The 23,004-nt window shown below is 34.3% G+C and overlaps 4 protein-coding genes and 1 pseudogene across 6 annotated transcripts; 3 read left to right on the top strand and 2 right to left on the bottom strand.

Moving 5' to 3' along the window:
* Window positions 1–1,938: 1,938 nt before the first annotated feature.
* On the top strand, window positions 1,939–2,903 carry LOC106377849. The gene is made up of 2 exons (XM_013818081.1): window positions 1,939–2,554; window positions 2,602–2,903. Exons 1-2 carry the CDS (start codon window positions 1,939–1,941, stop codon window positions 2,901–2,903), a joined length of 918 nt encoding a protein of 305 aa, XP_013673535.1.
* Window positions 2,904–9,913: 7,010 nt separating this feature from the next.
* Window positions 9,914–11,347, top strand: LOC106380869 (annotated as a pseudogene).
* Window positions 11,348–11,861: 514 nt separating this feature from the next.
* On the bottom strand, window positions 11,862–14,266 carry LOC125574764 (calcineurin B-like protein 2). Of its 2 annotated transcripts, XM_013820710.3 has the most exons (10): window positions 14,095–14,265; window positions 13,536–13,568; window positions 13,302–13,454; window positions 13,104–13,186; window positions 12,969–13,028; window positions 12,774–12,882; window positions 12,630–12,682; window positions 12,475–12,555; window positions 12,281–12,393; window positions 11,862–12,132 (listed from the first exon to the last, which is right to left on the bottom strand). In XM_013820710.3, exons 3-10 carry the CDS (start codon window positions 13,423–13,425, stop codon window positions 12,075–12,077), a joined length of 681 nt encoding a protein of 226 aa, XP_013676164.1. In that variant the 5' UTR covers window positions 13,426–13,454; window positions 13,536–13,568; window positions 14,095–14,265; the 3' UTR covers window positions 11,862–12,074. The 2 variants fall into 2 exon arrangements, with proteins under 2 accessions (XP_013676164.1, XP_013676165.1); XM_013820711.3 differs by lacking the exon at window positions 13,536–13,568 and having other exon boundaries at window positions 14,095–14,266.
* A 653-nt stretch (window positions 14,267–14,919) lies between these two features.
* On the top strand, window positions 14,920–16,184 carry LOC106380871 (ER membrane protein complex subunit 8/9 homolog). The gene is made up of 4 exons (XM_013820714.3): window positions 14,920–15,482; window positions 15,552–15,611; window positions 15,783–15,949; window positions 16,048–16,184. Exons 1-4 carry the CDS (start codon window positions 14,985–14,987, stop codon window positions 16,076–16,078), a joined length of 756 nt encoding a protein of 251 aa, XP_013676168.1. The 5' UTR covers window positions 14,920–14,984; the 3' UTR covers window positions 16,079–16,184.
* Window positions 16,185–16,385: 201 nt separating this feature from the next.
* Window positions 16,386–20,237, bottom strand: LOC106380870 (oligopeptide transporter 1). 2 transcript variants are annotated; one of them, XM_013820713.3, is made up of 6 exons: window positions 20,025–20,237; window positions 19,465–19,665; window positions 18,900–19,348; window positions 18,330–18,427; window positions 17,669–18,241; window positions 16,386–17,581 (listed from the first exon to the last, which is right to left on the bottom strand). In XM_013820713.3, exons 2-6 carry the CDS (start codon window positions 19,532–19,534, stop codon window positions 16,510–16,512), a joined length of 2,262 nt encoding a protein of 753 aa, XP_013676167.1. In that variant the 5' UTR covers window positions 19,535–19,665; window positions 20,025–20,237; the 3' UTR covers window positions 16,386–16,509. The 2 variants fall into 2 exon arrangements, with proteins under 2 accessions (XP_013676167.1, XP_048603096.1); XM_048747139.1 differs by lacking the exon at window positions 20,025–20,237 and having other exon boundaries at window positions 19,465–19,729.
* Between the last annotated feature and the right edge of the window lie 2,767 nt (window positions 20,238–23,004).

Here is a 23,004-nt window from a genome sequence, read left to right on the forward strand (position 1 = left end):
AATAAATTAATGACAAAAACAAGACAAAATAAATTAAAGTTTTTTTAGAAAGACTATAAACAACACGACGCACTAACTTGATGTGTCTTTAAAAGTTACATTGCTTAGTGGAGAAGTTGAGCTTTTGCAATCAATTATATTTAATTACAAAATTTTATTAATATTATAGATTTTATTATTTTTTTAACAATATTTTAATATAAATTTTATTTAGTCAACATAATATTAAGATAAAAAATAATTTTGCTTATAAAAAAATATATTGGTTATTTAAAATTAAATTTAATAATATATGTATAAAATTTGTATAAAATTAATAAGAAATTAAACTAAACAGTATTTATAAAATTTATAGATATATAAAAGAAAATAATGATTTTACGATTAAAAATTTATAATTTTTTAAAAAAATGTAGAAAATTTTTGTAATAAAAATTGTATGACTATAAAAATATAATTAAATAATGTCTCAAAATTTTTAATATTATATTTAAATATATTTATTTTAATGATGATGTATGAGTTATTACTATATTTTAAAAAGTTTACCAAAATAATGTAATGTATGAGTTATTGTTATATTCTAAAAAGTTTACCAAAAATATATATCAATATTAAATGTAACTGTCAATGTCAATAATTAATTTTAGTAGTCTAATGCTTAGTGAGTAATGGGTATCTATATATTATTAAAACAGAAGTACAAAAATAAAATACCCTTTAGTTTCTAAACTTATTTACAATGACATGCCCTTGAACTTATTAATTAAGCTACCTTTTAGGATTATTTGTTTTCTTCTTTTTTTAATTAATGCATTTCCAAAATCAAATTCTAACTAAAAAATCATGGCAACAATAATTAATAAACATAGCTTTTAGTATTCTTTGTCTTTTCCTATTTTATTATATATATGTGTGTTTGGAAATAATTAATTTCATATATATATTTCTTAATTAAATACATACATTATACTAATTTCATATATATTATTAAAACAGAAGTACAAAAATAAAATACCATTTAGTTTCTAAACTTATTTATAATGACTTGCCCTTGAACTTATTAATTAATCTACCTTTTAGGATTTTTTTTTTCTTCTCTCTTTAATTAATGCATTTCTAAAATCAAATTCTAACTAAAAAATCATGGCAACAATAATTAATAAACATAGCTTTTAGTATTCTTTGTATTTTCCTATTTTATTATATATATGTGTGTTTGGAAATAATTAATTTCATATATATATTTCTTAATTAAATACATACATTATACTAATTTCATATATACATAATAATTAATTCCATATTAATTAACATAGCTTTTAAGATTTTTTTCTTATTAATTCTTTCCTAGCTTTAAATAGTTAATGAACAATATAGTTTTAAAATCTATATAATTGTATTTTTATTATTTGCAAGTCATAACTAAAATAAAATTCACATAAAAATAATCATTTATATAATATATAGATTAATATCTAAATATATTATGCTACCTATATTTTCATATAAATAATAGTCCGATGTAAATTCAGTATAATAAATATTGAAAAGCAAAAAATATATAGCACCATATATTTTAAATAATATATACAACAATTTTATTATACATTTCCATAAAAAAAAAAAATATTTGTGCGGATATACTGGTCATATTTAAAAATATCGATGATATAATTGATGGTTTATAAGATAAAATAAAATTATTCAATATAAACTATAAAATTATTATGTTTAAAAATGTTATATCAAAAATTATTTAAATGGATAAATTTTAAAATATATATTATTACTTATACAAAGAAATATTTATTTATAAAAAGTAAAAACAAACACACGCACAGCAGGCTCTAGTGTGGTGTTAAATGGCTCATACTATACTACACAATCCGTGCCTGACAATATTCAGCAAAATCAGGCTACTTTGTGGCTGCAGCCATGAACCAGGTTGATGGTAGAAATCTTACAGAAGTACAGAGAATAATTGAGCAAACGGTTAACAAAGAGATATGGGCCAGCAAAGTCTCGCCTAAGATGCAACTCTTCATCTGGAAAATAATCCATGGTGTTACTCCCCTAGGCGAGAATCTAGCTAAAAGAGGAATGCTCAACAATATTTCTTGCCGACATTGTGATGAACTTGAAACTGCCGACCATCTTTTTCTCCATTGCAACTTCACACGCCAAGTTTGGGCAGCGAACATGTGGAAACAAGACTTTAATCCTTCAGATTGCTCATCTTTCACGACAGCACTCCTGGCATCCTCAAGACTCACCACCCTATCGCCCCTAGGTGTAACCGAAACCTTGTTCCAATGGGTGTGCTGGGGGATATGGACAGCTCGGAACTATTGTATATTCGAGAACAGGATTTTCAGTCCGGCTGAGATACTCTCCAAAGCCATCTTCTGTGCTAGAGAATGGATTGTCGCTCAACCTAGAGCCCAACCATCACACTCGGCACAAACGGCATCTGCACTCCGGCCTCCTCAAGCAACCACAGAGACTACCTGCTACACCGATGCGGCTTGGAGCCAAGCCACGAACAGAGCAGGTTGTGGTTGGTGCTTTATGAATCATGAGAATGTTGTTTTCCTGCAGGACGCCAGAGCGTTCCAGTTCATCTCATCGCCACTTATGGCCGAAGCAATCGCCATCCGGTCGGCTCTCCTCCATGCTCTAGAAGCTGGAATTTTAGAAATCTGCATCAAGTCAGATTGTCAGGCACTCATTGTTGCCCTATCCTCGAAGCGTCATCGGCGGATCTCTACGGAATCACTCGGGACATCGAGACACTATCCCTACGTTTCACTCGCATTTCATTTTGTTTCATTTTGAGATCTCTGAACTCTTTTGCTGATTCACTAGCTAAGTCTGTAATGCACTCATCCTTCCCCAACTAGTTTGCTTGGGAGTTTAATATTAAGTTTTGGTGTTCAAAAAAAAAAAAAGGGTTTGTCGCTCGTGTTTCAAAAAAAAAACGGTGTTTCAAAAGGGTTTGTTGCTCACATTGATTAACCTCTAAACATGCCCCATCCAGAAAATAAAATATAGTATATAGTAGTTTAATTCACTGCATTACTAAGTGCAATTCTTTATATCATTTGCCAAAAATATATTTAATTATGAAATGATACTAATATTGACAGTACAAAAATGTTCAGAAGATGAAAACATGCATCGGAATATATGATGTTTTGGTCTATTCCTAAATTTCTTTTGTCACCCTACTCGATATATACGCACAATCATAAAATTATCAATTAAATTTAAGAGAAATTTTCTAGGATACTTCATTTTAAGTTTTTGTCACAAAATATTATTTAATAAAGAAAATGAACAAAATAAGTTTTATTAAAGGGTAAACTAATCCAGACTTCAATATATTTTTATCCTAGGGTTAACTAATCTACATTTAGGGTTTAAAGTTAAGGGGTGTGGTTTTGGGGATATGGTTTCAAATTAAAAAAAATTAAAAAAAAATATTAAAAAAAAAATTAAAAAAAAAAAATTTGATTTTTTTTTTTAAGTTATTTTTATGACAAAAACTTAAAAATGACTATTTGAGATACCCTTAGTTTAACCACGGTAAGTACTTTTATAACCACAAAAGCGAATAATAATATTTTGTTAGCAGATACGACAATGGAAAGAAATGGTATGTTGTCACCAGCAGATAAGATATTCAATCTCCTTTGTCTTGAACCTAGTAATAAGTAGCCACTTGCTTTGTTTACTAAAAAGACTCAAGACTGAGTCTCAGTTGCACTAATGCCAAGTCAGTGGTATTATATTTGTCCACTAGCGGTCAAATCTGAAGGCTTCTCAGTGGAATTTTCTTTAACTAACTTGCAATCATCATAAATTAAAGATCTAATCTTGCATTATTGGTGATCTTTTTGAACAACTCTAATATTAACGAGTGTTTTTGACTAAGAGCACCAGCATTGGAAGTTCGTGGGTGGAGTTCACACGGTTCCCCATAAAAAAATATATTATAATATACTACAGTAATGATTCTGTCTCGTCACGCTCCTTCCGTATGAACCCGAGTCGTCACTGTTCAGCGGGCCCCACGCCACGTGGCGGCCCGCTGTTGATCAATTTATTTTTTAATTTTTTATTTTTTAAAAAAAAATCAAAAAAAAATAATAAAAAATTCAAATTATGAACCCCAACCGGGGGTTCATTAATTCTGGTGCTCTAACGGGGTCCTTTCAAAAGCCCAAGTCGTTATATAGCAGACCCCCGCTAGGTAGATACTCCCTCCGTTCCCGAAAGTAAGATTTTTTAGATTTTTTCTTGTTCCACAAAGATAGATTTTCTATATTGTTAAGGTACTTTTTTATACTTTTGAAGAACATTAATTGAAAATATTTGAATTGAATAAATTTCATTGGTGTAAAGTTATTGGAAAGTGTATAATAAAGTAAAAAATAAATTAAATTATAAACATTTATTATCTTAATAAGCATGCATACTCTAGAAAATCTTACTTTCGGAAACAAAGAGAGTATGATTTAGCTATCTTTTATTTGCATTTTGCATTACTTTTATTTTGTCAAAGGCATTTTGCATTACGGGATATACATGTTTAATGTAAGCAAATTCAGAAGAGAAGTTATAACAAAACGTTGAGCCCTTTTCACTCCAAAAGTTCCCCAGTTTTATCATTAAATCATTGTTAAAGACAAATATGAAAAAGAGACTGAGATCTTTCTATATATTCAGAGAATCATTCTAATAGATCGATGCCAAAGATCATTACCCAAACATTCTGAACACGGAGAAGGTAAGAGCAAAACTGAGGAACTTCATTCCCGATGATCTATCAGGGAAGTAGGATATATACAATAATAGTAAACCAGCGCAATATACAAGAGTTCTGATGAGATTCTTTTTTTTTCTGTGCACCGAGTTCTGATGAGATTCTTAACTCACAGAATGTAAACATTTTGCTGAATTATAAACGTAACATTTTGTGACAGTCCAATCCATAACAGGTGACAACAACAGAGTAACAAATCGTAGTAGTATCTATTGCAAGTTGTTGGACTATGTTTTGAATGTTATCAAATAGTGTATTCATATGTCTAATATAGAATTTATTTGAATGAGAAATGAAGGTTCAATGTGGACAATTTGAGAAACTTGTATATTTTCAAAATTTGGCTGTGTACAGGATAGGAAATACACACATTGCATATTTGCATATTTAATGTAAGCAAAGGCATATTTGAACTTAGATTTGAGTTTGGAATTGTTAGTTGGACTTCATGTCCATTAACTTAATTCTTATAAACCTAATATATGTTGATCATTTATATATGATAAAATATAAAAAATAATTTCATTTCAAATTTTATTATTTAGTTAATTTGTGAAACAATAAGAAATTATTTCTTTATTCTCTTGGTCAAAATGTAGGATAAATTCTATAATTTGTTTAACTTAAAATTCCTAGAATAATTGACAAATTCGAAAAAATGAGAAGCACAAAATTCATTTTTTCAACGTGAAAAATGGATTTCAAAGTCTCATGCACCGTGTATGTTTTTCCTATAAAATATTTGTTAGCATAACGAAAAAAAATGCACTTTATTTAAAATAAAGCACATTTCTTCCAATGGTTTGTTTCATTTCTTTTTTGTAAAAAAAAATATTCCAAGTATATTCCATATCCACTTCATCATTAATTATTAATAACATCTTATACTTTTTCATCTTTAGTAATTTTACCCAAGTAGTTTGTTTTAACAATAATCTAACATAATTATTATTTAATATAAATCAAACAATATCATATTAAAATATTATTACATAACATAAATAAACAAACACAGAACCCCATATTTTGTAAAAAAGACATCTTATATATATATATTTTTTCTTTAAATGATTAATAAATGTTTTAGAAGTAAAATGTGAGTTTATTTATCTTCCATTATTTTTAAACGAATTAAGTTTTTAAAATGAATATTCTCATGTTTTTAAATATAAATATCTAATTAGATGAATAGAATTATCGAAATTTTGAAATTAATTGGATAATATTGACATATATAATTTATTTCGGTAAAAGATAAAAACAAACAAAAGTTAAGGACTAATTTATAATTTAGAAAGTTCAGCTTAAAAATGAAGCAATGAACAATATTACTTCAAATTTGAAGTCATACTGTTCATTGCTTCGTTTTGAAGAAATAAATGAAATACTATTGGAGCAAAATTTATTTCAAAATGAAGTAGAAGGATAACGTGAAAAATGAAGCACCATTAGAGATGAACTAACGAGAGAGAGAGACAAGAATGATTCAACAATAAATCCACATTTAAGTGTAAAACAAATTGCTAGTTTCTGAGGCATGAGCACCGTGACGGGAAGAAACATGGTGAAGGCAATAAAGACGAAGAATACACCAATTGGTAGGATTAAACCAAAATACATCGATAGTAATTCAAGTGGTTTTCTCTCTCCTTTTGCTCTCTTCCATCTCTATAAAAGGCCAAAGCTTCAGAACTCCCGTCTCCGGTCCGGCTCCTTTCCGGTACCGGAGGACTTCCCTTTTTCTCTTTTTTTTTTCTTTGCCTTCTTCCTTTAGTCTTTACCATAAGGCGAAATACTTGCTGCTTTGGTTCGTCGGGGATATTCCGGAGACTTTGACGGTCAAAAGGGGTCATCTTGCGGCGATCTTGGAGAAGCGGTGTAAGTCTTAGAGAGGCTGAAGCGAAGGATGTCGGCTTTTAGGGCTGAGGTGAGTCACCGGATCAATTTTCCCTTTTTAGATCTCCGGTGCTCTCCTCACGGCGGCGGCGCGTGGCTCAGTAGGAGACCTCCTCCACCTTGGATATATAGTCTGGAGCGGCGGTGTGACAAACGGAGGAGTGGTGTGTCGGTCGGTGGAAAATGGTCTGGTCCTCGGTTCTCGTGGACGGCGCGTCGTTGGTTTAGCCTCATCGGAGGAGTCTACCGGAGGGGTGAAACCTACAGCAGGTACGCGGTGGCTCTCCATATCCCAGCGTCGGCGACAGTGTAAGTGTCAGTGTCGACGGTGGAGTTTCACACCATTGGAAACTGTGGTTGCTGTTTCGGTTGCGTTGCGGTCGTCAAGGTCCGAGTTTTCAGTACGGGTCTATCCCGTCTTTTGGCTAAGGAGCGGACACTTGACTTCGGAGGCGTTGGCTGTGCATCAGTGTAGCGTCACAAGGCGAAGAGGCATTGGGCCGCGTTTGTCACTCCAATCATTCGGAGCTTAATGCAACGGGCTGTTCAAGGAACTGGTCGTACAGTCCCGTCATCTTCGTGCTCTCAGTGTTGTCGTCTCATCTGGTCTAATGTAGGGGTTTAAGAGACTGCTTTCCTTGAGTCGTAAGGGAAGTATGTTCTCACTGGGGTGAAAATACAACTGAGATTTATATCGGATAGCATAGGATCCAATGAAGTGATTCTAGGTGATACTAGATTACTCAGTTGTAAGTGTGGTTGAATCACGAGAGTGGTGAAGATCGTGTATTCCCTTTGGTTGGTTAATGAAAAGTTGAAGTTCAGTTAAAAAAAAAAAAAAAAAAAAACAAAATACATCAAGGCTTTTCCTGAAGGCATACTGCTTGTTGCAGACTGCAAGCTCCCTGAATATCATCGATTCCCTTTCGATACAGCGTTAATGGTTAAGATACGAACAACAATAAGGATTAGTAATCTGTTTTAGAAAAGATTATACTTACGCGAGGTGTGAAGATCATGGCTCCGTGCTTCAGGTTTCAAAGGAGTTGACTGGGCTGTTATTAAATGATCGATTGCTGTTGGGCTGTGTTAATTGCAGAAAGGCCCAATAGCCCACTGAAGAAGTATAGAACCTCTATAAATTATTAATACTCGATAAATTAATAATTTCTATAAATTAATAAATTTCGCCGATTCAAACTTGGACCGATTTAAAATTTGACACAAATCGATAAAATAATAAGATAATATTTTTTAAAAAAAATCTATGTAAATATATAGTCCCGTTAAAATTATAAATTAATAATTTATGTATACATATTTTATATAAGTAAGAACCTATTATTATATTATTTCTTTTATATTTACAATGAAATTATCTTTATATTTTTTCAACACTTCATATATTTCTGATGGGATTTAGTAATATTATATCTAAAACCACATTTAAATTTTATGTAATATATATTATATACACCAAATAATATAATAATAAAATTAATATAAATGTCAAATTTCAAAAAAATAACAATTAATGTCTATACACTAAAATCAAATATTTTTCTTATCTTAGAATAAATATATCTTAAAATAAGAAAACTAAATAAGAATTTTTTTGTAAATTAATATCTTTATAAATTAATAAAATTTCAAAGTTCAACATTATTAATTTATAGAGGTTCTACTGTATTATCCCGGATGAAGGGGACACGGTTTAAAAGATCCTTCTTCTTTCTGTTATAATCTTCTAAGGATAATATATCTCGGTTGTTTAGAGTAGATTGAACTGAATGTAAAGCAAAATACGATCCATCATAGTGAATTCCAGGAAGCGAATCCCGAAGAGAGAAGCACCCATGGTTTACGTGAAACTCTATAATTTGTGTGTGTCAATCTTGTTTTTTTCTTTTCGAACCAGAGTTCGCCGTATTGGGTATATTCTCTCAAGCGTCACTGGACTACCACTACTGGTTAACACAAAAAAGAAACTTGAGACTCTTCCAGAGGCGGACCTATGTGGACAAATGGGGTCTCAGATGACACAGGTTAAAATTATATAAAGAGTTTTTACCATGTAATACTGAATATTCTGTAAAACATTTGGTTACTTACCCCATCTATTGACCCCCCATAGCTCAAATTCGACAGTCATAAAATACACTTTTTCTTTGTTTTTCTAAATTATTGTTATATTAGACTTTGGCCTACATTCTCTAAACCCCCTTAAAGATGATTTTGGATCCGCCACTGGACTCTTCCAAAACAAAAAAAATTATATTTATTCTAAACAAAGACACGGGATGCTTAAGACTCTTCCAAAACAAAGAAACTTCTTCTCATTCAAATGTTAGTATCAATATAGCAACATCATTTCGCATATGAATTTATTATAGCACATTAACATATAACATTCTTATACAGTTTTATGATCATACTCCATAACAGACATACAGGTCTGCAACAAGCAAATTCATTCAACATAAAAGACAAAAACCAACCTTGTGCCAAAACTTATAATTCCAAAACTTGGAGGGTATTTCAAACAATCGAACACTAGTATTGTGCCAGCTCGGTGATTTTACATCGGAGCTTCAAAAATCGGTACATGTTTAATCGAGGAAAAAAGAGCTTGTTGCTAAAATGTTAACAGTTTTGTGGGCTTAAATTTAGTTATCTGATTTTGTTCAGTTCTGTTACATAGTTTTGAATTATACAAGATCAAGATACAAATAACTTTATCTTTTTAAATAATAAGTGTGCTCTTTTTTTCTCTGTTCCTCTTTCTATTTCTGATAATTTTATAAAACGGAAATATGTAATACTTTTTTTTTTGCAAAATATATGTAATATTTTAGTTTTCAAAGCTATACACATTTAATTTTGTACACTGTGTTGCTTTTCTGTTAGTTTAACTAAAAACAAATGTTGACAAAAAAACTAAAAAATAGAAAATATCTAAAATTAATATAAAGAAATAGTAAATTGATAAACCGGAAAAAATCCACGTTGACCCAAATAATAGAACAAAATACATCTAAATGTTAAATTTGTATTAAAATATGATGACGTGGATTAACATTAGCAATAATAGATCTCACAGAGAGAAGGATCTAGAAACTCGAAATTAACGAAGGATCTAGAAACTCGAAGTATATTATGTGAACTATATATAACTTTGTCTCCTTCGCTATTTCGCATCGAACACTTTCTCTGCTCTCTCCCTCGTTGATAAAACCCTAGATATCTTCGGACGATAATCACAGCAGCAAAACAATGGCAGACGCAGAGACATTCGCATTCCAGGCGGAGATCAACCAATTGCTCTCGCTCATCATCAACACGTTTTACAGCAACAAGGAGATCTTACTCCGTGAACTCATCAGCAACTCCTCCGATGTACGACTTTCTCTAGATTAGTAACGCGTTACTCTTCTTTCTTTATCGATTAATTGATTAGTTCAATTGCTTGTATACGTGTCAATTGTTGATTGGATGTCACTGTGTTGATGTACAGGCGTTGGACAAGATTAGGTTCGAGTCGTTGACGGACAAGAACAAGCTCGATGGTCAGCCTGAGCTCTTCATCCACATCATCCCCGACAAGGCCAACAACACCTTGACCATCGTCGACAGTGGAATCGGTATCCATGAGGACTCTCAGAACAGGACCAAGATTGCTGAGCTACTCCGTTACCACTCCACTCTCAGAACAGAACGATATCTTCTACATCACCGGTGAGAGCAAGAAGGCTGTGGAGAACTCTCCATTCCTGGAGAATCTCAAGAAGAAAGGGTATGAAGTTCTTTACATGGTTGATGCAATCGACGAATATGCTATTGGCCAGCTCAAGGAGTTTGAAGGGAAGAAGCTTGTGTCTGCAACCAAGGAAGGATTGAAACTCGACGAGTCAGAGGACGAGAAGAAGAAAAAAAAAGAGCTAAAGGAGAAGTTTGAAGGGCTTTGCAAAGTGATCAAGGACGTGTTGGGAGACAAAGTGGAGAAGGTTATCGTCTCTGACCGTGTTGTTGATTCGCCGTGCTGTCTTGTGACTGGCGAATACGGCTGGACAGCAAACATGGAGAGGATCATGAAAGCACAAGCTTTGAGAGATAGCAGCATGGCGGGTTACATGTCGAGCAAGAAGACGATGGAGATCAATCCCGAGAATGCAATCATGGAGGAGTTGAGGAAGAGAGCAGAAGCTGATAAGAATGACAAGTCTGTCAAGGATCTTGTTCTTCTCCTGTTCGAAACTGCTCTTCTCACCTCTGGTTTCAGCTTGGACGAGCCCAACACTTTCGGGAGCAGGATCCACAGGATGTTGAAGCTTGGACTGAGCATCGATGAAGATGATGCTGTTGAAGGTGATGCAGAGATGCCTCCTCTCGAAGATGACGCTGATGCCGAAGGCAGCAAGATGGAAGAAGTTGATTAAAAAGTTGAATAAGGGTTGCAGTTAATAATGGTTTTTTCTTGACTTTTCTGTTTGTTTTTTATCGTTTGGAACTATTATCTCAGAGTTTTCTCTCTTCTTCTAGAGAGTATTATTAATGGTTTCTCGGAAGTAAGTGGTGTTATGTTTTGATGTGTTTTGCTTCAAGGAGGAAACTTTGTTCTAGCAATTCTAGACTGGTTATTATGTTTTGCTGGTTAGAAGTTATGACAGTGGCCAGTAGAAGGCATTCATGAGTTAGATAATGCTCTTGATACTTGTGGTTCATTGTGTTGCGTCTCTTCAAGTTAACAGAATGAAAAAAAAGAGATAGAGAAGCAGTTTATACTGAAACGATATTGGAGGATTCTCGCTTTATGATGTGTATGTTTTGATGACGGGTTAGCGTTAATGATTCTCTTTATTGATCTCAATCTCCATGTCTCTCTGATGGTTTGAATCTGTTATTATTGTATAGAGGTTTGGTGTCATGTGGTCATCTTTCCCTTTCTCTAAGTACAGTCACGTCTCCTTCCCTTAAAGCTCTGCTTTCCATACTTCATTTGGAGTGAATAGTGTAAGAGGTCAGGAACATTTCTAAAAGATCTTAACCATCGTTGCTTCTTGGCTTTATTCATATGATCATATCCCAATTCATCAAATATAACAAAAGACAAGCAAACCCCTATACTTGTTTGGATCAATGAAGTTGAAAACTTTACAGATCATATACCAAGATGCATACGTTGTACCTACAAACAGGTCTGATCAAAGAGGCAGAATCGAAAAGAGAGATAGGATTCACACAAACAAAAATCATAGAAATTTCATTTGTATTTTGCTTCACATCAGATAACTCAATGAAACAAATGAACAAGAAAAAAACATATAATGCTTGCTGTTTTTGTTCCTCATCATCAGGTATCTTCAACCTGAGAGTGGAACACAAAGCTTGGAAACGTAGTCGTGATATCCCTGCAAGCAAAGACACAACAAGATCACCACCTTTGTTCACTACAATATATCATCCAGAAAGAAAAAGAAACCGGAGAAGCACTTGACACTTGTGTTATGTATAGATCCAATCCTGGTTTACATAAATAGATAGAAAGTAGAAACTCACTTGAGATACTGAAGAGTCATGTTCTTGAGCAGGCTGGGATGTCTAAGAACGAGGCTTCTCCACTCTTCTTTATCAATCTTCCCATCGTGTTTTGTGTCTGCTTCTTCAAACGTCTGCACAATCAAAAATTCAGGAGAATTAATTTTCAGCGAAAATGACATTGGTCAAAGAGGAAAAAGATGTAACAAAATAACCTTGTCGATTATATCCTCAATGACAGTATCCTTCAAGTTCATTCCAGATTCAGCAAGCGTAGCCACAACCATTTGTTTCAGCTGTGACACAACATTGGTGAGGACGATAAATTGCGGTCTAGAGGGTTTAAAATGAACACCCTTACAAGCTTTACCTCTTGCCGTTCGATGAACCCTTGTTGTTTAAGATCATATAGCTGAAATGAAACTGCAAAAAACAATGTATAAGTAAGTACCATGAATCTGAAATCAAAAATTGATGGGGATATGTTTTTTTCAAGAAGCTATTAGGGATGTACAGTGGATTTTGTCATCTATAGGCGCATTAGGGTGAAAGACAGAGAGAGCACGAGCAAACTCCTCAAACCCTAGTATTCCATTGTGCTTTGTATCAAACAAATCAAAAACCTACAAAAACCAAATCACATAGCACTACTTTTCAACCAAAAATGGGTTTATGAAACACTTCATGATGACGAAGAAAGAAGCATTACCCGATCTGCAAACAAGCTCTCTTTTTTATTGGTCTTAAACAGAGCCAACTGAAACTCTTCCTGAAACAAACAAGAGATGAGTAAGCTACAAGTAACTAAAGAATGATGAAAAGGGTCAACACAAGTAAGCTATACCTTGTTGATTAGTCCATCGTCAATCACAGCACTGCTGATTTTCTTAAACAGCTCATAAAGAGCTTCTATTTCACTCACACTAACTGCACCAGAAACAAATTCAAGAATGATTATTATCATTCCTCTAATGATATTTCCATAGAATCGTATTTAAAAAAAGAAAAAAAAAAAAAGAATAGAGAAGATGATGTGGCATACAAACAGTGTCTCTGGCAAGCAATTCAGGGTCACCAAGGCCACCAGGTTGTTTATACAAATCAAGATCAAAACACCCTAAAACAGAGGTGCATAAATGCTTGAAACCGTCTATGCACTGCGCCATGATTTAATGCAAATCAAAACTCTTCATGCCTGCAAAATAAATAAAAATAAAATAAAAAGTTTTGCCAAGTGAAAGGCATAAACATATGAAGAGTTATAAAAGAATAACACCTGTACACCATTTTCTAATATGTCTGAGATTATCTGGAATATTTTAAAAAAAAAAGCAAATGAGAAGAAATCAGTCTAATCTTTTGGCATAAGATGTACTTATGTAGTTAAGACAGGTGGATGAGACAAAGAATGTTGTATAATTCCCAGAGCCCAATAAGAAAGGAACAAGACATTGCTTGCACACTAGAAACTCGAGTCACTTTGTCATAATTACTTTATGTCCACATAAACAGAAACAAAAGCAATCGTTTAGAACGATAAAGAAAATAATACTGCCAACTCTTAAAAGTTTAATCCCCTCCCCCACTTAAGCAAAACCATTTGGATTAAGAGATTCATAAAAGAAATCGAATTATACAATTCATGCGGATTAAATCGAATCATGTCGTAACTTAAAAGCTATATCGATCCCAGAAAAAAAAAACGATCTATATCCCAGAATTATTCTGATTAGCATTTACATCCCAAAACTGATTCAGAGATAGAATCACGTTATGTAACTTAATAACAGTAGACGAAATGAAAATTTTGAAAAGATTAAGAGATGAAAATTTACTGATTCAGATGCTTCGATCGATTCCCAATCTCAAGGCGACTGGAAGGTGGAGATTGGTAGAGGTGGAGGGAGACGATTCTGTAAGCAAGAGAAAGTTAAAAAGAACAAATAAAAACCTGACAAATCTTTTTTTAGCATTAATTAACTTTGTTTTAAGAAGTTAATTATGCTGTTGATACAGTTGTTTATAAATTTAATTTAAGAAGAAGAAGCCATAAACAACATGTCACACGTCGCATTTGTGGAGCGCATCCTGTTGTGTCAATGCTGAGCTGTATTCTTTAGACGACTTCCTTCTCAGTCGAGGCTAAATTTGCACTCATTGTGGAACCGTTTAACTTTTGGTCTGGTTTGGTTTTTAATTCCGGTTTAAGTAATAGTCGAGCTGAATGGAACCACCAGAGACTGAATCGAACAATATTTTCTTTCAAACAAGTGAGCAAAATATCTTTTCTTTTTGTTCTTTTAGCAAAATATCTATAAATTTTGTTTGTTTTTTTCATTTTGATTCCAACACAAAAATTCAGATATTCGTAACTTTACAAAGCAAAAATTATAATATGCAGTATCCATAGAAAACAAATCAAATCATAAAACTAAAAATGGATATATAATATGATTTGTTATATGTATATATTTAAAATTATATATATGAATTATATCATTATTATATTTTATGTGAGATTTACAATAATTTTATTTATTAAATTAACTAATTTAATTATTAGAGTTCTAAAAAAAAAAAAAATTTTATAATAAAATAATATTTTTTTATTATTAAATTTTATTTATATGGACCGAATCAGATATTCAGTCAAAAATATATAATTATTTAGATAACTACAGATCGGATAAGATAATTGATTAATCAGACAAAACAGATCGGATGAATGCGGATGTGGTCGACCCGAACCCGGTTCAGTGAATCAAGATCCACTGTCGTTAACAAACAATCTACTCTGTTCAAATCCCACCTTACTCCGGCGAGGACTAACTCAGCGAGTCTCCGATCGAGTCAGATGGGGACGGGAACTAACGGCGAGTTGAAGTACGAGATCTCACAGAACGCCTACATCAAACTCGTCCTCCACTCCCTTCGCCACAAGACGGCGGCGGTCAACGGAGTCCTTGTCGGTCGAATCAGCCCTAAGGACGAAGGAGTCGTGGAGATCTCCGATTCCGTGCCTCTCTTTCACTCCAACCTCCCCCTCCTTCCTCCTCTCGAAATCTCCCTCATCATGATAGAGGAGCATTACGTGGCTCAAGGTTTGAGTGTTGTTGGCTACTTTCATGCCAACGAGAGGTTCGATGACGTGGAGGTCTGTGGTGTGGCTAAGAACATTGGTGATCACATCTCTCTCTATTTCCCTCAAGCACCGATTCTCTTGGTGTGAATCTCTTATTCCTTTACTTTTTCAATCACAGCACTAGGTTTCTTATTGTTTGCTGTTTTGTAGTTGAATAACAAGAAGCTTGAAGCCTTATCAAAGGGTAAAGATCGAAGCCCTGTGATGCAGGTTTGTATTTCTAACTCACGAGGATACCTTAGATATGATCTTTAGCTGTTAGTCAATTAAGTAAGGAACGTATATTAAAAAAAACTTAGATACGGGATTTAGATTTAGATGTTAGTCAATTTTTCAATTTATTCGTTTAGTAATTCTTTATGTTGTGTGTCTATATTCTAGCTTTGTGTGAGGGATGCTTCCAAGAACTGGAGAGTGGTTGGAGCTGATGGAGGAAGCAAGTTACTCTTAAAAGAGCCATCCGCCAATGTGGTTTTGTCAGATTACATTTCGTCTGAGAAATGGAAAGACGTCATAGATTTTGATGATCATCTTGATGATGTCACCAAGTAAGTTACATACTACACTAGCCATATAAATAAAAGCTACAACCTTTATGCGCAAGATGGTAATATCTCACTTGTTATATTATTCACTGTAATTGCAGGGACTGGCTAAACCCTGGACTTTTCAACTGAAGACGGGCTTGCGATATAGTTAATTAGAGTTTTGCTTTCTTCATCTTCAGTCGAAAAACAAAATATTCTCAGACTACAATTTCCTTTAAATCTTGTTCAAGTATTATCCAGAGCGTACAGAACAGAGGTCAGTTTACTTTTAATTGGTCACATCTTGAACCAAAATTTTATCATTTTAATGATATATTTTGGGGCTTGTTCTCGTGATCGATTTTTCTTTTGTCTCTTTGATCATTTAGTTGTAATGAAAAGCTATGCTTGATTTGTTCTTAAACTTGCAAAGTACATGGTTAAAGCCTGAAGAACATGAAACCAAATATAATGCTTTACATTGCCTGAATCGCTTAACTTCTTTGGGACAGGTTCTTAAACATATAGCGATCAGCAAAACATTTTAAAAAAATATTAACATTAACCCATCTGCATCAACCTTAAAACACAGGACAGCCTTCAATAACAACACCTTTAGCTGTCGGACAATGCGCTAGAGGGCAATGGTCTGAGTTCTCAAGCCCCCACCAATCAGGTATGCTTATATCATTATTCTGGAACGCAAAGAATATCAACACTCCCATAATGGCAGTACCTGCATCAAGCGCTGCAGAGAGGATGTAGTTGTGCCTCGCCCACCAACTCTTAAACCTCCTGAAGATGTAGTAGTTGAACACAACCCCAACGATGGTCCATGACCAGTAATGCACGGCCTTAGCTTGTGGCATTGGGCTTACCGCTGAGAAGATCAAGGGGATGTGGATAAGTTTGAGCCATTTCTTCTCTGGGAACTTCTTGGATAGGTACCAGAAAGGAACTGGTGCCAAGATACCGATGAGGAAGAACCAGTTCATCCCGGGGTAGATACCTTCTTTGGTAAACATTCTCCTTGGACCGATCACTCCCCATATGATGGATGCATTGTAGAACACTTCATCTCCAGGACAAGTCCATGGACTACCCACTGGGAGCAAATCAGTGTTACATATGTTCTCCACGGAGGAAATGAGCCACCAGGTTGTTCCGAAGCAGACGGATGATGAAACCACGGTTGCAACAAGCTGGACGATGAACATAGACCTTGGAGGAATCTTCATGTAGTGACCAAGCTTGAAGTCTCCAACGAAGTACAAGGCTTGAGACATACTGATGTATCCGTAGGTCTTGAAAGACACATTGGCTAGTGGCCTTCCGGGGTATAAGTAACCGATGATCAGTTCGGTTATGACGTTAAGACCCATCTGCTGGTTGGTAGTCGCTTGGATAACTCCAATAGGCAATGTGAAGAACATGGCGATGGCACATGCGAGTACAAGTCCCCACCATGGAAGCTGAAGCTGCTTGTCAAAGCCCTCACAAGCGTAGAGTGCCAAAGCAAAGGAGATAATGAGAACTGCGATGAACCACCATTGAGGTACTGCTTGATAGTTCTTCTTCATCAGTCTTGAATGCACATCTCCGAACTTGTCCTTTGTTGCTGTCGTTGCCTTCTTCCACATCCCCCATATAAACCTTGAGAATACAAACAAACACAAAAGAAGCTTAGAGAGAGAGTTATCATCATATCAGGTATTCAAAAGATGTATCAAGATCACTTACTTTCCGTCATAGAGGGCGACATGAGAGATGGTGGCGAAAAGAGAACCAAAGCTGAGTCCATAGAGCAAAGCAAACATCACACTCAAGTAAAGCTTGCTGTAGTCATTGTAAGCATCAAGATTGATATCAAAGTCCTTCTCGTTGAGGATACGGGTAATGTTATAGGAGTGTCCAGTCTGATCAAAGGTCTTGGAGGTATAGAAGGGAAACTTCTGCGCATCGTAAGCATTAGACCAGTAAAAGATAGGCAGAACAATGTACAAGAAGATGAAGAATCCGGCAAAGAAGTTGGCTATGGCGAAAAACGGAACAGCCAATGGACTGCCTAGGAAACCAGCAACAGTTGACCAGTCAAGACCAAAGGAACCAATGCCTAGACCTTTGAGCCCTGAACCGAGTATCTGAGCGGTCACGGAGCTTTTCCAGATCCAGCAAACGAATGAGATTGCGGAGATGGAAGGGAAGAGGTAACCAGGGATGATGTAGTATGCAAAGCTGATGCCGAAGACAACCAGGAAGAACTTTAGTCTCGTTTGTTGTCCTTTTTGTAATTCCTCTTTCTCATGTAAAGCTCTGTTACACAAGTCAAAATGTAAATTCGAGTTGAGAGACTTACGAGACAGAACAGTCATACCAGTGGATGGGTGGGATTGAAACAAACCTAAAGAGTGAGACTTGAACCAGGTTCGACGGCCACCACATGTAAGGAGATTCAACGAGGAACTTCCTGAATATTCCAGCCCATCCATATCCCAACAACTGCATGAAAATGATTGTCAAAGATCAAGAACCGTGAAAAAATATTTACCCTAAATATTTTATTTTAAAAAATGTATACGTGCGAGAAAAGTAATCAAGAAGCATAAAGATTGTTTTTTCACCCACGAAAGTAATTTCATTATTAGAACATGCGAAAATATAATATCAATAAATAAAAACAAAGGGTCCTGGTATTTCTCTAAAAAAGGTTAAAATAATTTTATTTTTAAAAAATGGTAAAACAAGTGTGCAATAGTATGGTATTTCTCTTAAAAACAATTTTCTTTGGTCACCCATAAGGAGAAGTTTTAAATAATCAAGAATCATAAAGATTGTTTTTTCATCCATTAAAACCTTAAAGAATATGATTATTAAAAGAAAAATAATAAAATCATAAAATATTTGTGTTTTTTTCTTCTTTTCATTGTTTTATTCAACCAGAAAAAGAAAAACAGATATGGTCATTTAATACCTGAGTGGTTTGCGTCAGCAACATAGCGGCGGCGACACTGAGTTGACGGTGGTAAAATGCTTTAACAATGGTTATAATACCGGTTGCATAAGCTCCTCCAGCGCCCGTATTAGCAAATATCGAGATAAGAACATGCTCCTTCACATTAAACGGACCAGGGTTAAACGACCACGACCAGTTCGTCCCAGGAAACCCAAATTTCTTTGTCGGAAGCGTCGCAGCCATGAGTTTCCCTAGGGGAAGAGTCACGATCTGAGCCGCAACCGAAGACACCCAAAGCTGGTTCGACCGGAAACTAAAGAACTGGTTCACGAACGCAAGTAAAATGCAAGATAGAAGACCGAGAAACCATGTTCTGAACGTTAGAACCGGTAGTGTTGGATCGTCGGTTATCGGGACGGTTAACCGGACTTCTTCAATGGGACTATCATTCTCCTCCTCTTCTTCTCCTGCACGTCAAATCCAATCCCAATCTCATAACCGGTTCAACCACGGTGATAAGAACAAGAATCGAAACTAAACCGGAATAAACCGGAAGAAACCAGAATAGACCGAAATATATTACCGTGTATAACGACTTTGGACTCGTGAGGGTTGTCCTCGGAGGGTTTGGGTTCGTCGAAAACGCTCGTCATTGTTTTATCTTCAAGCTTCTTTTTCCCGTCCTTCACGATGGTTTTTTCTTTTGTTGAAACCGAGGTGTCTCCGGCGACGGTGACCGGAACTTTAGTCCTCGATAACCGACCGGAATTTTTAAAAAAGAAGCCTGAAAATTAAAGAACACGATAACGTTTTCTTAGTCCTGTCCAAATGCATCTGTGTATCATTGTTCCCTTCATATTTAAACTTAAAGACAACTTAACACCACACGATCTCTTTTTACCGTTTTACTATAATTAAAGTTGAGGATACCGTACATAAAGGATCGGTTTTCTCTACCTTTGAATTTATTTTGAAACGGTTATTAATATTCTTGACGCAATAAAGGTTATCTAATTCAGAAACTTGGAATCTTCAGCGTACAGTCAACTGTAGATTCTAATCCTATGTAGACTAGAATCTAAATCAAAGTATACATCTAGTGAGAAAGCAGGTGCAGATAGACAACACCTTTGGGAAACTTACTTGGGTCAACTCTACTCGTGTCAAGGTATTGGACAAGCCCTAAACCGCGATTACTAGACAAGCTCTTACAGAAATTTGTGAATAGAGTCCTCTGAGACGATGCATATTTATATAGGACGAGATGAAAATCTTATCTTACAGGGTATATTTCGCAGTCATTGCAGATTCTCTTTATTTCTATAAATAGATTTCAATTTCGTTACGTTTTGATTTGATATTCTATTTTTGTACAATTGTATGCATGGTTAGTTATAGCGCATTGTCTAGATTCATTGTTAAGTTGCTGTTGCCAGATCTATTGAATTTGACTAAAATTCACCTTTGGTAAGAAAGTTTGGATCGACCTGGCAGATTTAATTCCCTAACCAAATACTACTCTTTTGATAAAATCAAACTAGTCAACATAATATATGTCACTCCTTAATGTTAGGAGTTTGAAATTCAAATACAGTAGCTTGTTACCGATAAACGCCGGAGCTAGTGGCCTTATTTGGGCGATGCAAGAAATCCGCGACAGAGATTTTGATGGGGTTAACTTTGGCTCTGATTGCGACCAGTTGATAAACCTCATCCAAAGGGAGGACGAATGGCCAGTCTTAGCACCGGACTTAGATGATATTAAATTTTTATCAACTTGTTTCTATGATGTTGATTTTTCTTATGTACTCCGTGACAACAATATCTGTGCGGACTCCCTGGCTAAGGGAGGACGATCACGAGGTCACTGCTTTACCGTTGTAGACGTTCTGGTTCACTCTAGACTGGTCTTAGCAGCTGGTCTAAACGGATTGGAATAAGTTTTATGAATGAAATTTGTTTGATGCCAAAAAAAAAAAATACAGTAGCTTGTTTATCAACTAAAACTTTTAGATCTAATAGAAATTTTAGATGTTATAAGTTAAATTATATTATAGAAAAATATTCTTTATAAAAAAATATAGAGTTTAAACTGTCTTAAAATGTACGGACTTTTAGAACTCTCTAATCATTATTTTTTAAAAATCAAATATATTGCTAAACAAAAGTGGACGCCACATAGTTAAGGAATAGTGAATTACAAAAATTAACTATAGAAGATCCTACGTATTTAGTGGTTTCCACTATAAGAGGAGTTGCTCTGTTGGTCGAGACCAGAGATCGACTTCCTTTTAGTGCGAAATTATTAGCTCCATATGTGGCCACGCAGATATGGGTCCATGCTTACGGCCCATTTGAATACCCGAGAGATGATTCATCCGTGGGTTGCACCTCCCATCCGGAGATTATGTCTGTGTCTTTAATAGATTCGGGTTTAACCCTTTTTAAGTTCAAAAAAAAAAAAATCCTACGTATGTTACATACATACGGTATGTATATATATACACTATATGGAGCTGTCAGCTTATCGTGGACTTGGACATATCTTATCGAGTTAGTCGACATATGTTTTATTATGATTATAAGACTCTACAACGGGAGAACACTAAATTAAAGTGTTGACTAAAATCACCGGGAGTGCGTGGAAAATGGGAAAAACTGGAAAACTGTCATTTCGTACCCAAACATATATGGTGATATATTCGATTCATATCCGATTTATATGGTTAAAACGTACCTGAACTTTCAAAAAATTTAAATAACATATCCAATGTTTATTTGTTTAGCCAACCCATATCTCAATCGTCACATCAGCTGCCACGTAATCTAATTTTGCTGATATGGATGTTACGTCAGCTAATTTTGTTGACGAAGATGCCACATGTACTTTTTTAAAAAAAAATTGCCACAAATACCACATTCATAGTACCATTTTTCATGTCTACACTAATCACTTTTACCCTCATTTTAAATGAAGGGTAAATGACACTTATACCCATAGGATGAACTAATTTGGATTTAGGGTTTAGAGCTGAGGGGTGGAATAGGGTTTTTGAAATATAAAATTTAGAATTCTAATAAATATATAAATAAATACTTAAAAATATAATTTTTTTAAAAAAAGTTTCAAACATAATTTTCAATTTTCAAAAAGAAAATTTGAAAAAAAAATTCAAAAAAAAAATTATAAAAAAGTTCGAATTTGAAAAAGTATAATTCGAAAACATAATTTTTTTTATCTTTTTTTATTATTATTTATTTATTTATTTAAATAATGATTTATTATATATATACAGAACAATGGTATAAGAGTCTTTTGCCACTTAGTGAAGAAGGTATTTTTGAAAATGTCCCTTTAGTAGTGGTAAAGATGAAAAATGGTACCGGTAAACACGAAATTTCCCTTTTTTTTTTGAAAAAAACAAAATAGTTGTTTTTTTGAAATTGCGATAAGAATATAATTTTGTGACATTTTTTTTCAATTCATAGACCATCATGGATAAGTTTAGTTTTATGAGATATATTAGTTATAAATTTACGATCTTATGTCATGGCTTCCCCATGACAAGCAAATCTCAGCAAACTAAAACATGTTACTGATATACATGTACGTCTATAGTACTGATGATTATAAAATTAGAATGAGCACTAATCTCGATATATAGATAAAACACTACATCTTGTTAGGTTAGTATATATGGAAAAGTTAGATAAAACATTTTTTCAAAAAAAAAAAGTTAGATAAAACATCAGTATAGATTAGCAACACCGTTTGTCCTTTAAAATTATCACATAGGTATTATAAATTTTAGTAATGCAGAGACTGGTTTAGTATTAGTATTACATGGATTAAGTCAAAATAGTGGGTAATGGAGATTTTTCGGTCATCATTCAAATATTCTACGTCTTGTAGATAGTTTATTTTACTGCACGCCGATCTTATAAAAATGGTGGACTAGACAGAGTAAATGTACTTTCTACAGTGTAAAATAAAAAAATCAGAAACCAAAACAGAATGCTATGGTCTTTATCTATTTTTTGAAGTAGTAATAAACTATGAATTGTTTCTTTTAGAATAAAGCCTCAAGAAGAATTCATGAGGTGTTTCTGCTAAATACTGAAT

This window comes from Brassica napus, chromosome C2, assembly GCF_020379485.1.
Source record: "Brassica napus cultivar Da-Ae chromosome C2, Da-Ae, whole genome shotgun sequence".
NCBI lineage: Eukaryota > Viridiplantae > Streptophyta > Magnoliopsida > Brassicales > Brassicaceae > Brassica > Brassica napus.